At 42.8% G+C, this 17,140-nt stretch overlaps 2 protein-coding genes across 2 annotated transcripts; both read right to left on the bottom strand.

The window, feature by feature from the left end:
• Positions 1-107: 107 nt before the first annotated feature.
• Positions 108-9,885, bottom strand: LOC143011594 (tetratricopeptide repeat protein 39A). The gene is made up of 18 exons (XM_076164514.1): positions 9,562-9,885; positions 9,042-9,146; positions 8,457-8,588; positions 7,033-7,091; positions 5,391-5,458; positions 4,960-5,024; positions 4,750-4,849; positions 4,595-4,660; positions 4,390-4,498; positions 4,234-4,301; positions 3,163-3,222; positions 2,788-2,949; positions 2,328-2,419; positions 2,104-2,224; positions 1,907-2,018; positions 1,700-1,814; positions 1,350-1,466; positions 108-482 (listed from the first exon to the last, which is right to left on the bottom strand). Exons 1-18 carry the CDS (start codon positions 9,594-9,596, stop codon positions 374-376), a joined length of 1,695 nt encoding a protein of 564 aa, XP_076020629.1. The 5' UTR covers positions 9,597-9,885; the 3' UTR covers positions 108-373.
• Positions 9,886-10,427: 542 nt separating this feature from the next.
• Positions 10,428-13,360, bottom strand: LOC143011597 (uncharacterized). Its single transcript, XM_076164517.1, has 2 exons — positions 12,747-13,360; positions 10,428-12,075 (listed from the first exon to the last, which is right to left on the bottom strand). The coding sequence occupies exons 1-2, from the start codon at positions 12,916-12,918 to the stop codon at positions 11,117-11,119; spliced, it is 1,131 nt and encodes a 376-aa protein (XP_076020632.1). The 5' UTR covers positions 12,919-13,360; the 3' UTR covers positions 10,428-11,116.
• Between the last annotated feature and the right edge of the window lie 3,780 nt (positions 13,361-17,140).

Genomic DNA, 17,140 nt, shown 5'->3' with positions numbered 1-17,140 from the left:
CACTGAGTTGTGATCAATGCTATAAAACCAATAAGGGAAAATTATCGAGAGCAGCAGCAAAAAAAGTTGAATTTCCTTCATAAAGATCCCGTTTCTCCTCCACAAAGATTCACTAAAAACATGTTAACTACTAAAAGATCCTTAATTACATCATAAAACTTCATACACAGGACAAAGAACCACCACCATACAGTCAAAATATCTAAACATTTGATAGTAGGTGTGGCTGTCAATCGATTAAGATCAAGTATTAAATTTCCGGTCCGTAGCGGTATGTTTGGTTCATACTGGAGTACGTGTAAGCCGTTAAACAGAAAGCAGTTAGATCCGAAGTCCTTTCAGCTCTGACTGGGTGCTCGGGAGCGCCGGCCCATTACAGATGAGTGTCCTCGTCTTCGCCCGGGTCGGCCTTCAGTTTGGCAAGGGCGGCGTGTATCCTGAACTGTGTGCGCGACTCCATGGAGTACTCTTTATAGTTTTGTCTGCAGGGGTGGAAAAACGGTCCAGACACTTGGTGAGACTTGGTGGGGGTGTGGCCCAGGGATGAACCCGGGACGTTTGATATGTTTCTTAGTTTTCTCTTTCGTAAGAGATTCATTAGTAATACGGCAAACTGAATATTCATGCTGTGATCGATCAACATGTTTAATTTGGCCCGGGGAAGAACCCATTACACTTTCATACCACGGATAACTTTACTTATAAGTTTTGCATATTTTGTAAAACACCAATCTAAATGATAAATAGCGACACACACACACACACACACACACACACACACACACACACACACACACACACACACACACACACACACACACACACACACACACACACACACACACACACACACACACACACACACACACACACACACACTTTGCTCCACATGGGGATAAAACCTACACTTTCTTTCAGTTGTACGTTTGTATCCCCATTTCTAAGGACTTCACAGTGATTCTTTACCTTTGATCCCTGCCTGATAATATTTCAGTCCACCGGCTCTGGATCTTAACCTGGATCTGCACAAGATCACATCTATTGGATCCTCATCTTTGGGGTATGTTTGTCTTAGTTGTTTGTCTTAATGTTAAGGAAAACTAAACATTTGTCCAGGTAAGCTGTGTTCTGTCCCTGGATCAGGCCCAACCTACCCACCAAGTAATCCTACACACACACACACACACACACACACACACACACACACACACACACACACACACACACACACACACACACACACACACACACACACACACACACACACACACACACACACACACACACACACACACACACACACACACACACACACACACACACAGCCGTGTGCGGGCTGAGGGACTTACTTGGCTTTGTGCAGTAGTTTGATGGCCTCGTCCCTCCTGCCTTGGTCCACGTAGAGCAGGCTGAGCTCCAGCAGGGAGTTGGGAACCAGGTAGTGGTCAAACTTGATCTTCTTTTCACTGAGCGTGCAAACACACACGCAAACCCACACATGATGATGTCAGTTTATTGTAACTGCGTCATAACTTTGTCATCCTTCCCTGCCATGTAAATATTCCCTGTATGAGTCAAAGGGTGGGTATAGCTTCATCTCTGTGCACACATCACACTGTCAATACATCCATGGGAAATATAATGCACTATGGAAGATTTTTTTTTATGGAAGGTTCTGGACGTGTGTGTGTGTGTTCACCTGGCATACACTCTGTCAAAGCAGTGCTCTGCAGCCTGGGATTGACCCTGGTTCTTCAGACACAGACCCTTCAGCAGGAGGATCAAGCAGCGGTCATCCACTGTATACTCATTTTCTGTAGAGGAGGAAGCCCACGTGTCAAAATGCTGAGTGGACCCCCACCCCAAGGGTGTGTGTGTGTGTGTGTGTGTGTGTGTCATGTATTACCAGGAGAATCCAGCAGGGTGCATTCTGCTGCCACCAAAGTCTGCATCATACCCTCAGTCAGCTCTGGACGTTTACAAATCATACTGAAACCGTTCCACATGTACATCATCTCCTACGGGAAACACAACACACAATGAGCATGAACACACTGTTGCTTTTGTGAATGTGTCTGTGTGTTTGCATGCAAGTAGCTTTACCAGCACAGGCACCGGTAGCCTGACAGGACGGGGACCCTTGTAGCGTCTGGCTTTACGGATGGCAAACTTCTCGGTCGGGGGAGACTTCCCTGCAATCTTCTGCTTGAAGGTGGGCACCCGTCTAAAGAGGAGACGGTACAGTGTGTGTGTGAGGGTGTCTTCGAAAATGCAAACAAAGTATTCTTTTTCTGTGTTGCTGGGATAAATTGTGCTTCAGCGTTTACCTGAAGAGCTCCACCTCATCCTCCCCAAAGGGCCGGGCCTCCTCTGGAGGAAGCATGCTGAGGTACGCAGCCTTCATGTACACATACATGGCCTGAGAGAGAGACAGAGGGACAAGGCTCATTACATTATGCCCTATGCCTACACAGCTGGTTGGTTAGTTTGTTAGCAGAATTCCCTCAAACACGTCTAAACTAATCTCAGAGGTGGATACAGGAAGTCTTTTGATTACACAACATTGGAAGATAAGAGTGGTTTTACATTTTTTTTTACAAACCTGTTCTTCAAAAGTAACACAGGAATCAGGATCCACATTTTAGACCAAAGATCTACAGATGCTATTTTGATCTATTTAACAAAGGTGTTTTCGGCCTTGGTGTAGGTATGTGCTCCTATAGGTGATCTTCTAGCTCAGACGTCCCCGTACTGAGGCGCCCCCCCCCCAGCCGGACCCCGTCTCACCTTAGACCAGCGGCTCTCCTGACTCAGCAGGTCGGCGTAGAAGTAAGCCAACTTCCAGGAGCGCTTGTAGGTGAAGCACCACATCAGCTCCCAGTAGCACATGTGGTGGAACTGCTTCCACGCCTGCTGCGCTTTACAGCCGTCTTCAAAGAGCGCCACCGCCTGTGTGCACGAGGGAATCACGTCAAAGAGAGACACAAGCGGGACAGGAGACGCTGATGCTGCATCTGAGGCTTGTTTTAGTTGAATAAAAAAAATTCATAATATTATTGCCAGCATAAAAGAAATGATTTCTCCTCAAAACACATCCGGCACATATTACAAATGTGAGCAATAACACATTCTTTCAATCCATGTGACACCACACACACACACCTCATCAATGTTCCCCTTGATCTCCTCAATCCTGCCTGCAAAGAAGAGGAATATTGCTCCCTGGAAGATGGAAGGAAACATGCGTTCAGAGATTACATTTGATCCACCCAGCAACTTCTGTGGTTCACAACAGAAACATTCTAAGCTCCATTTCCTCATCTACATCCTCTATCAAATCACATTAAATTGCCATCCATCAGCGAGTGCCTGGCTTTGTATACCAATTAGTCTTAAAGACGTTCGAGGGATTTGTAGACATTGTGTCCCGCAGGCTGTGAATTTGCTCTATGGGATGGTTAAGCATGTAGATAAAAGGCGGAGTGGGAACTGGGATTGTTCAGGAATGTGAGTCAGGTGGAGGCAGCGGCGTGTGGAGGGGACAGAACGGAGGCGCCCGTGTGCTCCTGACGTAAAGGAACGATGAGGGAAGGTGGACGTGGATGGATTTAATTGGCCGAGGAGGGAAAACAAAGGATGGTGTGATTAGAAGGAGGAGGGGGGGAAGAATTGACACAACAATGTAAAATATACACATTAAAATAAAAAGACAGGCAGAGGAAACATGTCAGAACATTTGGAGAAGAACTTAAGTCTTTAGGTGCCTCAGGGTCTAACTGGTCTCCCTATAGCCCCTCCCAAGAGACAAAACAAGTCACAGGACACTTGGTCCAGTTACAGCCACATGTGCCGTGTTCTGTTCTGTCCTATATTTAGGAGTCTTTGTTTAAGGATGACATCACCCGTTTAAAACATTTAGGATGGTTTGGAACAATAATTCACTTTCAACCTGCCTACACCAAAGCCTTTTCATTGTTTGTGTGTAAAAATTAACCAAAACTAAAGTGTGATGGACAGAATAGATAGAAGGACGCAGCAGTTTTCTTTCTGTATATTTGATAATTGTTTTATGAACTTTAAAAGGTTATGAAAACATTGAGGTGAGATTCTGGGGCGAGGGACTTCCCGCTGTTTGATGTCACATGGATGTATGACAGCTGGGAGAGGCAACATTTGAAGAAAAGCACTTAAGCGAGGTTTAAATGTAACCAGATGGTCTGCAGTGACACTCACCCTTGGGTAGGTGAGCCTAAAAGGTTCCAGCAGCTTCTCAGCATCATCCACCTCTCCCTCACCCGTCCCTGCGTGGAGGAAGAAAAGGATATGAGACACACTTCACATGCATGTATCACGCTATCTCAGATGGATACGGTGTGTGGATGAGGGTACCTAGTATGAAGGTGAGGAAGGTGTAGTAGCACAGCAGCAGTAGCGCACACAGCATGGAGCGCAGGTTCATCCCTGTCGCACCGTCGGTCAGAAGGGACAGGCCGGATTCCTAAACGGGGAGCACAGCGGGAGAACGCCTGTGTGATTTCACCTAAACCGGGACGTCGGTTAATGTGCGACAGACAGACGAACAGGTGAGACCCACCTTGTCCCCGGAGAAGCCAGCGAACTCTAAAAGCTTTAGTATCCGGGGAGGGAATAGCGAGAGGGTCTGGAAAGGAAGAAGATATTGCGAAACGTTTTGTTACAGATGCATGAATACACACGACACGGACTTCTAACAAGGTGTTGTTTACATACCAAATTAAAGGCTCCTATTCCAAATGAGATCCCTCCTTCTAAGTGACGGTGACTCGGTCCTCTGACAGAGTTGTGGGATTTTATGAATGAATGCAGCTCTCTGAGTGAGAAAAGAAACAATTCTGTCAGCCACATAAACAACAGCTTGATGATGACGGCAGCGCCACCTTTTGAACATATTTAAAGCCACTACTCTCTACATGCACTTACTTGTAAATAAGGTAACTGTTGCGTACTTTGATCCCTCCTTTGATAAAACTCACCATGTTCTCGTCCTGGTAAAGGGTCATAGAGAAGAAGAGCAGACACAGTTTCCGCAGTTACCATATTTAAGCTGTAACTGGCTCCAATATGTGGATTCCTAATCAGTGATGGGGGGGGTCGAGTTGGGGTCGGACTTCCTGAAATTCCTTAAACATTTTCCAAAGCATACGGGGAGTGTTTGCGTTGCTAACTGTGTTTTTCCTGCCTTCTCGTAATTACTTTCATACACTGACAGGAAGGAGTTTTCAAAACAAACGCTGCACCCGTTTTCACACCACACTAACATGAGTTGACTTGTGCAATTTCCATTTCAGGGCGATGTACATGTGCAGCCCTGCATGTACTGTGTGTGTAACAGTCTGTGTGTTGAACTGCACCTGTAGGAAGGTGAGAGCAGCTCTTTGGAGTTGGCACTCTGCAAAACACACTTCAGCATGGAGCTGCTCTGCAAAACACACACGCACACACACAAACACACACACACACACAAAATCATGAACACGTAACGCTCTTAGTGAAGTATTAGAAATATTGGAAGAAAATCCACCTCCTGTCCTATTTTCAAAAACCTTTGTTTTTGGTCCTCTGTGTGTGTGTGTGTGTCAAAACCTTACCGAGAGATTATAATGAAAGAACCTATTCAATTTTGGTACCAGTGGGCCAGGTGGTGGCGCTGTAATAAACCTATTTAGGGTCTGGTCTACCTTTTAGGACTATTCCTTGGGTCTTGGGCCGTCCATATAGGCCACGCCCACTTGCACCCAACTGGCTTTTCTGCCTTTTTAGGTGTTAGGTTGTGTTTAGGTGACAAAATAGTTTTTCTCTAATTTGACACGTAGAGTGTCCGGACCAATCCAGAGAGAGTTTACACTTGGCGGTGGGCCATTCTTCAAACAGTGAAGGACTTCTCAACATTGGCGGTGGTGTGAGCTCACCGGGTGCCTGACTCTGTAAATTGGGACGACCACACCTAAATACGTCCTCCAGCGTCTCAACACTTCCTTTCACTCTTTGCCAGCCCCTTGATCCTTCACTTCACTCTGAGTAACACTGTCCACAGCCCAGCTCATGTTTCCTCTGGACAGATACCGCAGGCATCCCAGCACAAACCCCACTAACATCATCTCAATGTTGTCACCAATGAAGTCCAGTGATCTCACACATCCCGTCCCCGACACACTCTTCTATCACTCCGCAAAAGCACCACGCCTTCTCCCAGAGGCTTAATCCATCAATCATCCCTGGCGGTTTCAGGGTTTGGTGAGGTGAATCTCCTGAGCTTCTTCCTAGTCGACACTACGCAAACTCCACTGAGGCACAACTTTCCACTGGGAGATCTGAGCATCTCCTTGTGTTCCTGTACACACACGCTTCCCATTTTCACCTCATTCTCTAGACTGACAAGTTGCTCAGAACTGGCGCCGACACTCAAGATGTACTTTTCACTGCAGTAGCCAGAACTTAACACGTTCCATGTCCTGCATTATATGTTGTAATCTGTGTGTACGATGACCTACATACTTTCGGTCACAGCTGGTTAGTTCAGCACACAAGCTTACTTCCTGCTGCACCTCCTGTCCTTAATCTCTGATGATGATCAGATTTCTGCAAGTTGTCTTCCGTCACCGTAAGGCATGTTGGCCTCTTAACATTATGAACACTGATTAAAAAGAATCTGCATCTGTTAAATGCTGTATAGATGAAACTTGAATGGGAATGAAAACTTGGGAATACTGGGGATTTTGAGAAGGAAGTTAATCCATTTCCTCTCGATCTACTCCGCCTTTCACTGGTTTTCAAAACGTCCCAGAATGGATTGTCAGCAAAGATCCAGCAGGCTTGGATTGACATGTGCAAGGATCAGCTGATTCTGACCCAAACCCCAAACCACACAAGGCAATCAGAATAACACATCAGTCAACCAAATCCATCTTCAAATTTAATTTAAACCCCAAAAGCCTTTATAATACTTTAATAGCTTTAGGATTGACTATTGATTGATTCACACCAGTCGCTTACCTTCTGTCAGCAAGTCCCCTGCAGACTTGTTACCCAAACTGGGGGATTTCCTACGAAACCTGAAACACCAAAAATCAATCAATCAATCAATCAATCAAACACATTTCAGCATCAAAGGAAGACATTTTGTCATTATTCATTGAAAGTACACCACAGTCTTCTTCTTCATCTCCACCCATTATACATGTACAGTTTCCACTATCTGAGTAGCTGCTACAATGGCACCGCCAATGCAAACACAGCCAAATTCAACGCCTGGTCGCTATGTAAATGCACTCATTTCCCTGTTATGGCACATGAATTGTATATCAGCAGTAACTCATTGTTGCATGACAGGATAACACTGCAACTAATCTACTTTTGAAAAAGGGAATTTAATATAAATCAATAAATGAGGGTTAAAGTGAGTTAAATGAGTTAAAACTCCAGGGTTTTGTGCATCGTCTTCTCTACAATTCATCCAAACGTATCTGGTGTCTACAGAAAACATGATCCTCTCTACAATATTAAATAAACTATAGGTTTGAACCATGTTCGGTTTGGTCTGGTGGACTCAACAAAATCAGAATAGACTTGGACTTGAACTTTTGACACTGGTGACCCGTGACTTCACTTTGACTTTGGCGTTGTGACTTGGAATGACTCGTTCTCTTCAACAAACCCACAGATGTATGTACATGTGTGTGCTATAAGGTATTTCTCCTGGTAAACGACGCAGCGGCCAATCACATCAAGAGCAGGCGGTGCAGTAATGCATGTTGTTAGCCATGTGACAGTGATGGATGGCGAGCAGCGATATTAAATTAGCATCAAGGTTGGCGCTCTTCCTACAAAAACGATTTAGCCTTGAGTAGCTGTGATGTAAAGCTCTCTGCTAAGTTATGCAATTATAGGTCTTTCTATTTAATTATTCATGCAAATGTTTTTCATCTGGCACTTTAAAGAGGTTATGTGACCAACGCCGTTTTCATATTTATTTATCTGAGCAACTCTCAGTCCAAATGATACAGTTTGGCAATTGATTGGCAAAGTAATAAATACATTCTTTTGAAAGACATTGTTGGCATTAATTTGCTGTTATGGTTCATTTGGTGAGTCCTTGTTTAGGACTTGAATTGGAGCTTGCTCATTACTTGCAAAACAACTTGTCCCACTTCTGGCCTGAATCGATCAATGAGGATGAAATCAATGTAAATCAGTTGAACAGTAGATTTTGGACACCGCTGGCATCACCATCATCAAAACAACAAAAGTAGAATCCTCTCCCATCCCTTCCCACAGACTCGTACAATCTATGCTATGATGTAGTGAAACTCTCCTGGCAGCTCGTGGTGAAACAACACGAGGAATCATAAACTAAAAGTGTGAATTCTAATGTTCAAGTCTTAAGGGATGAAGTAACATGTAGTGGTGGACATCCTGACCTCTGACAGACCTCCTGGGCACTCTTCATGGTATTTCCTGCATTGCTGATGTCGTCATGCTGGAAAGTCATCATGGCTTGCATTTCCAGCACAGTAGCATAGATAAGAGCATGGTACATACTCTGACCCACTCTGCATATGGAAACATTGGAGTCACAGGATCAACATCATAAACAAAAACAGTGTGAGATGCGGTTGGACATTTTCCTGTAGCAGAAAGATAAGAGACAGTAAATGTCTGGATGTGTTCTGTCTTTCTGCTCATATCTCCTCTGCTATTATACTCAGTCTTGTGTGCAGTGTTTATTCTGCAGGGCCGCTTCTACTGGGTGTCGAGCCAGTTAAACTTTGGGCGTCAGCTTCAGCAAACACTTCATATCCTGGAGGACTGAAGCCTACAACCGCCACCTCTGTGCCTTGGCTGACAGCAAGCACAGCACTTGATGCAATACTGACACCTCAGGGCAACACACCTGACATAACCCTGAAATAAGCCTCCATGTGGGGAAAAAGGCTCATATTCTATAGTCTAAGTGATATAATATGAGGCCAAACAGGCCTGTGGGGGTTATTTATTCTCCTTACCTTGGCTTCAGCATCTCCAGGCTCTCATTGAAGTGGTTGTTAAGGAAGAGGTCCAAGGCCTCCATACACTCATCCAGACATTCTTTCAGGGTCATCTGTGAGGAACTGACACACAAACATATCAATCATTCACACAATCAATGCAAATACAATGGTGTCAGAGGATGAACACACAGGGGAAGGGAGGCGTCAACTGAGAGCATAGAACTAAGTTCATTTAACTAATTTAAAGTATTTTCAAATTAGCATTTAGTTGTGTATATGCTATATTCGTATCTGTTAAATTCAGATAGTTAAGTTTTTATCCGTTTTTCAATTTAAATTCTTTGCAGCAGCCACCATCAGCAGGTTGGGGAGTAAAGGGAAATACTAAATGTTTGTTTGGATAAACGAGGTTAACTTCGAAACGTTTCCTGGTGGGTGATATCGTGTTCAGGTTACTTTCAGCGTTTACCGAGATAAATAAAAACTGTCTGCCGTTTGGTTGTGTTTATCATCTTAATAACTTATCTACACTTACTTTTCGGTCGCAGTTGCGTCTTTCCCATTGGACATGTTCTCTCACCGGGCGCTGTGCCCAAAACACCTGTTAGGAGCTCAGAAGCAAAAACTCCCACAGGATCAAAAACACTCCGGCGACGTGCAGGAACAAGACGAAAGCTGCAAATTAATCACAAAACCTTCAAAGTTCCACGGAATTTATTAACACGCCGTGTAATTCAGTTGTAGCGCCCAGGGGAACAGGAGAACGTTGATGTGCGTGGAGGTGTTGGAGTTTGCGCACTGGATGCGCAATGGCTCCTCCTCTGTGTCGCGGAGTTTCACTGCCACGCACACATTTAAGCTCTGACGCCGCGAGCAGGATCAGGTGCCTGAACGCCTCATCCGGTGCCTGAACGCCTCAGGGCCCCGACAGGTGTGAGGTCGCTTCTATGACAATAATGTGTCGTGTTTGTTTTCTCTTAACTAATCTGAGTTTGACAAAAATTGTGTATCTTCACTTCTTTCGTATTTCATGAAACAGAAACGTTGCCTTGACATTGTTCAAACAAAACAAAATATAAAATATATTTTAAATGACAAACAAATACTAGACAAGAAAGAAATGCTGTGTAAAAATAGTGCAAAGGTGCATGTATGTACAACATATAAATACATCTTTATATTTACAGTAAAATATAGTTTAGTTTTCTGTCAATTTCGTTTCATACAAAAATACTTATTTAGCTTCATCTTTCATGACATTTTTCCAGAATTACAAGTTTAAACTGTTGCACCAAGATCTTGCTCTTTGTTTGGGTTTGGTTTGAAGTTGTCATTGGTTTCACTACCACACACACACTGTGGTGTAAAGGAGCAAAAAGCAATGATACTGCTACATTTAAATCAAACTGGATATAATAATAAGTGTAATCTGGTCAACATTTTTCAGATGTGTTGGTAAATCATTTCTGTACATCACAGCCGACGCCATTACTGAGCTTTCTGTTGAGATCAGCCTGACCCCGTGTGGACAGAAGATGCAATTACAGTCTGCATATGTCATACGCTTACTATATAGCGAACACTGTTGAAACCAATGTAACCTTGCAATGGACCTGCGATAGTCCAATTTGGATAATAATCTATTACAAATGAACATTGAATCGTTATGCTATATCTCTATATATTCAAACAATAAATAAATCCAAATACAGTCACAAACCAGAGCAATAACTACCAATGATACAGCTTTAACTATGAGGCAAACGAATTGTAAACCCATCATAGTATTTAATGTCAATATTGGAACACAGGCTGTGTTCACACTCAGTCAGATGGTAGCACTATTGTAAGGTTGTAAGGTTTGCGCAGGAACTTTAGCAGCAATAAGAGTTTCAGCATCTGTCTTGCTGAGAAACGGTCTAATTCTGGTGATATTTCAGATATGGTAATATGTAACCCTTGTAATATTGTAATAATAATATACACAATTATAATATAACATATTAATGCGGCTGCTGCGGGTCAAAATTCAATAACATTAATATTCCAAATTTCAACTTCTACAGCTGCTCTCAATGGTTTCCCACACTCTACGAAGAGTGTTTTCTCACATGTCGCTTCAGATTTCCTTTTGTAGTGAAGTTTTCATCACAAACTGAGCAACTAAATGGCTTCTCTCCCGTGTGGATTCTCATGTGGACCTTCAGGTTTCCATTTTGAGATACTTTTTCACCACAAACTGAGCAACTAAATGGCTTCTCCCCTGTGTGGACTCTCATGTGGATCTTCAGGCCTCCATTTTGAGTGAAGATTTTACCACAAACTGAGCAACTACATGGTTTCTCTCCTGTATGGACTCTCATGTGTGTCTTCAAATGTCCATGTATGGTGAAGTTTTCACCACAAACTGAGCAACTAAATGGCTTCTCTCCTATGTGGATTTCCATGTGGGCCTTCAGGTTTCCATTTTGACTGAAGTTTTTACCACAAACTAAGCAACTAAATGTCTTCTCTCCTGTGTGGATTCTCATGTGGACCTTTAGGTTTCCATTTTGAGTGAAGTTTTTATCACAAACTGAGCAACGATGCAACTTCTCTCCTGTATGGGTTTTCTTATGGACCTTCAGGTGTCCATTTTGAGTGAAGTTTTTATCACAAACTGAGCAACTAAATGGCTTCTCTCCTGTGTGGCTTCTCTTGTGGCTCATCAGGCTTCTATTTTGAGTGAAGTTTCCCCCACAAATTGAGCGCCTAAATGGCTTCTTTCCTGTGTGGATTCTCAGGTCTCCATTCAGAGGTGAGATGCTGGATGGAGGCTCAGCCGCTGCGTTCTTATCACTTTGACTTTGGTGAAGCTGTGAGGACTGAACTGTAACTCCAGCGTCTTCACTCTTCATAGACTCCTTCAGACCATAATGCTGCCCTGCCTCCTGACCGATCCTTAGTGCCTCATGTTCCTCTTTAATATGTGGGTGTTCTGGCTCCTCCTGTTCCAGACTGGGGCTCCACATTTGCTGCACAAACCGCTGCTGGACATCTAAAGGCAATGCTGAAAATGACACAATGGAGAACTTATGTGGTTATATTTGCCCAAGTTTGCAGGGGTACAATAATGAGAATCGTTGAGGTTATTGGGTCATGGTGTTGATTTGATGTATATGGTGTATACTAGAGTTGTCACAAAACCAAAATGTTTACTTTGATACCATACCAACTTCAGTATTGCAATACGGTATTGATATGGTGCAATAAAAAAAATATTTTTAACGTCTTAAATTGTGTTATTAGTTAAACATCAAAAGAAATAAATGGAAATTCATGAATACAAACTGTTGTTTTTTGTTGCATCTGAACAAGTGAATGTCAAGGATGTTTAGCACAGGACACTCAGACACAGAAACATCAGAGGAAACACACAGTGTTCATTGGTATCAAGCGTTTGTGTGCCGGTGTCATTTCTGGACGTCTTCATTTTCCACACGCTCTTACTGTGACAAGCAGGCTGTCATCATCAGAAATGTACATCTTTCTGATTCTGTGAATATTGCAATATAGATTTAAGTCCAGTCTACAAGCAATGTGATGAAACCTACATTTTGTGTTTCTGCTTTTTAATATTTTCTGTTATAACTTGACACCTTATACCCCACAACAACAAATGACATTCGGTTTTGTCTTAGAAAGTTCAACCTCGTAATTAAATATAAAAAGTCAACAAACCTATTCTGTGTAATCGAACTTTCGGGTTGAGGGCGTCGAACAGTCGTCCTCGTAGTCTGTCGTTCTCCTGCTGTGCCTGGGACAATTCTAGCTCTAAAGCTCCGATCTCTTCCAGTAGATCTTCCACAGCCGCAGTTGGTCCCAGCGAGCTCAGCATTTGCACGTTAGACATTTTCCCACAAGGACAGAAACTTTTCTTTGTTTTTCTGCCTGTGTTGTGTTTACAATGCGATAGCGGCTGTCAGCTTAGCCTCAGTAAGGTAGCTTAACTTTAACAGGTTACCAGGGGATGAAACGGGTTAAAAGGGTGAACAGTACCGTCCAGTCACATTAATGATAACATATTAGCATTATTGGTATCAGTTAAAGGGACTCACCCTGTGTTGTTTCAGTCTCTTTAAAAAACAAATAGCGAGTGTAGCAGTTATCTAGCGCAGGCAACCTAAGAACCTAAGAAATTCGGGAGATGAGACGCTGAAAAGTATGAAACAGTACCGTACATGTACACACATGTAGCCGCACATATGGAGGAACTAAAGCTGCTAACAGAGAGAACGGGAGGGGACCGGGAGACACGAATAAACACAGGCCAACAAATTTCCAACCAAAGTTCTTCTTCTGTTAAAATCTGAGGCAGACTATACGCGGCAAATGCGTATTGCTGCCCCCGCCAGGTCATTTGTATACTTACATGAAACGCTGTAGATCCTTGCACATACAAGGTGCATCTCAATAAATTAGAATATTGTGGAAAAGTTCATTTATTTCTGTAATTCATTCTTAAAGTTAAACTCGCATAAATTATAGATTCATTACACACAAAGTGAAAATTTCAAGCCTTTATTTGTTTTAATTTTGATGATTATAGCTTACAGCTTATGAAAACCCCAAATTCAGCAGCTCAGATATTTTGAATATTGTGATAAAGTTCAATATTGTAGACTCACGGTGTCACACTCTAATCAGCTATTTAAATTAAAATGTATTTAGGTTTCATGAACCTTTAAACCGTCTCCATCTGGTTCACTAGGCTACACAATCATGGGGAAGACTACCATATTCTAATTTATTGAGATGCACCTATTTCAGAGCGTTGACGGAATTGAATGACTGCTGTTGTTGTGGTTTGGATGACATTATGTCCTACACTGTAGGACATAATAAGAATCAGTGAGACGAGAGAGGACGCTGTCTCACTGGTTCTTATTGATGCCTGTCCTGTAGAGATGAAGGCCCTGTCCTGCTTGAAACTCATGCATTCTATTACATTACATACATTTTATTCTTTTATTGTAATATTTTGGGGCCTGAGTGTGAGTGTGTGTGTGTGTGTGTGTGTGTGTCTCCCTCTCTCACTCACTTTCTAGCTCTATCTCTCCCTCTCTCAACCCAACTGGTCAGGGCAAATGACCGCCCACCTTGAGCCCAGTTCTGCTCGAGGTTTCTTCCCATGAAAGGAGTTATCCCGTGCTTCTGTCCCCAAGTGCTTGCTCATGGGGGAATGTTGCGTCTCTCTAAGCGCTCTATGTGACTTGAGCTAACTTTTGTTGAGAGTTGAATTGAATCCTTGAATTGACTGCCACCTACTTGTTGACTTCCAGCTATTCCTGCATGCATGTACTTCTGTGATTCAGGGAAAACATCTTTTATCGTAAGAAACTGTAATTAGCTCCTGTAGACGACTTAACTATGTCTAAGTCTTCAGGACCTGCTGAGCACAAAGCTTGCTGCCTCCAAGGTCCTGTCACCTGGCTGTTGCTTTTTTTCTCTCTCAATTCTTCTCAGTGCTTTTACATATGAAATCTTGTTCTAATTCCCGACCTTCTGTATTAGTTCAGTCTTAGCATGATCCTCGAAATGCAGCCACATGAATTCACCCATAATTGCAGCATTTACCTTGTCCTTTAAACTCTTAAATATCATTGACCACACTTCCCACATTAGTGTTTACCCCTACATACTGCTGCACTATGGCAAAATCTCTGACATTTATAGCATCTTGACATTGATCTTTCAAACTCCTTTATTCATTATCACAGATAACCTAGCAATAGGAGATACAGAGACACTTTCATGTATGGAAGATGTTGAAATAGAGAGGAAGTTGTCATCACTATGCGAAGATCGAGTCATTCAGAAACTGGACCAGTAAAACAAACATTTAGGAAGGCTCAACACTAGTGAATGTCAGTATCGTAATTCCAACAGATTGATTCCAGGCCCTTGTAGCAGGGATAACGGAGAATAACTGAGGACGAAGGGACTTCTTCCAGGACAGTGACTGTGGAAGTCTATCTGGCTGGAGAGCGCAATTTTATCGATGCACACTTTGAGGGTAACGATAGCAACCGACAAGTCTTCACATCCGAGGTCCGAGGAGAGCCACCAACGGAGAGGAGCATGCAGTCAGTGTCTTAATGCTCATACATGTTCTCAGAGAAGCAAGAGGTCAACTCAACTAACTTTTATCTTAATACTCCAAATTTCAATTTCTGCAGCTGCGCTCAATGACACCTGTGTACCTCATTTCAAACATTTTCCCAAGTATGTATTCTCATGTGGACCTTCATGCTATCATTTCGGGGGAAGGGTTTATCACAAACTGAGCAACTAAATGCCTTCTCTCCTGTGTGTCTTCTCATGTGGAGCTTCAGGGTATCAGTTCGGGCAAACGCAATACCACAAACTGAGCAGAAAAACGGCTTTTCTCCTGTGTGGATTCTCATGTGGTCCTTCAGCTTTTGATTTCGAGCAAAGTTTTGACCACAGACTGAGCAACTAAATGCCTTCTCTCCTGTGTGGACTCTCATGTGGACGGTATGCTCTCCTTTTTGAGCAAAGGTTTTACCACAAACTGAGCAACTATGTGGCTTCTCTCCTGTGTGGATTCTCATGTGGATTGTAAAGTGAACCATTTGAGCAAAAGTTTTACAACAAATTGGGCAACTATATAGCTTCTCTGCTGTGTGGATTCTCATGTGGGCCTTCAGGGAATTATTTCGAGCGAATGTTTTACCACAACATGAGCAACTAAATGCCTTCTCTCCTGTGTGGATTCTCACGTGGACGGTATGCTCTCCTTTTTGAGCAAAGGTTTTACCACAAACTGAGCAACTATGTGGCTTCTCTCCTGTGTGGATTCTCATGTGGATTGTAAAGTGAACCATTTCAGCAAAAGTTTTACAACAAATTGGGCAACTATATAGCTTCTCTGCTGTGTGGATTCTCATGTGGGCCTTCAGGGAATTATTTCGAGCGAATGTTTTACCACAACATGAGCAACTAAATGCCTTCTCTCCTGTGTGGATTCTCATGTGGTCCTTCAGGGAATCATTTCGAGCAAAGGTTTTACCACAAACTGAGCAACTAAATGCCTTCTCTGCTTTGTGGATTCTCACATGGTCCTTCAGCTTTTGACACTGAGCAAAGGTTTTACCACAAACTGAGCCACTGAATGGCTTCTCTCCTGGGTGGATTCTCAGGTCTCCATTCAGAGTTGAGATGCTGGATGGAGGCTCAGCCTCTGTTTTCTCATCATTTTGATGAGGCTGTAAAGACTGAAATGTTACTTCAGCGTCTTCACTCTTCACAGACTCCTTCAGACCATAATGCTGCTCTCCGTTCTGACTGATCCTTAATGCCTCATGCTCCTCTTTAATATGTGGGTGTTTCGGACTGGGGCTCCACATTTGCTGCACACACTGCTGCTGATCATCTAAAGGCAATGCTGAAACAGAACAATACACAATGGAAAACACATGTGGTTACATTTGCTTAACTTTGTAGGGGTACAATAGTTGAGATAGGTCACAGTTCACTATGTGATTTGAGTAATTGGGTCATGGAGTTGGTTTGATATGGTGTGTACTAGGTTTGTCACAATACATTTTAACTTCAATGTGTCAATAACCAAGTTAGGCATTGTGATGCGATATTGACATGATGCCATTTTTAAATTTTTGATAAGGTTTTACAAGTCATCAGACGTTGGCAAAGGTGTTTGGGTTAAATCCTTTTGATTTTAAAAAATGTATTGCCAATGCAAAACTTTCGCAGTGATGTAATATAAAACAAATTAAACAAGCAATCAAACCTTTTATATTTGTGAAACGTTTTTGATGGACATTTGTCTGAGATAAAGTTCGTCCTTCAAAATTTTTTTTCAAACGTGACCGTTTCCGATTTCCATCAAACTGCCTCCCACTACATTAAACATAACGAAATCAAATTTTAGGTAGTCCCTTTGCTAGCTTGATGTCCGTTGTCAGAAAACCAGCATGTCTATATTGTCTTCTTTCAGCCCTTATCACGCAAGGTGTTGATGACTCAAAGAGAACGTAGGCTGTAGCACAGTGTGTTCTGCTGAGAGGTTTATTCTCTGACTTTTCGGCTTT

The sequence above is a fragment of the Genypterus blacodes genome, unplaced genomic scaffold, assembly GCF_046128005.1.
Source record: "Genypterus blacodes isolate CSIRO-AG114 ecotype Tasmania unplaced genomic scaffold, CSIRO-AGI_Gbla_v1 ptg000137l_1, whole genome shotgun sequence".
Lineage (NCBI taxonomy): Eukaryota > Metazoa > Chordata > Actinopteri > Ophidiiformes > Ophidiidae > Genypterus > Genypterus blacodes.
This window is presented reverse-complemented; position numbering and strand designations above follow the sequence as displayed.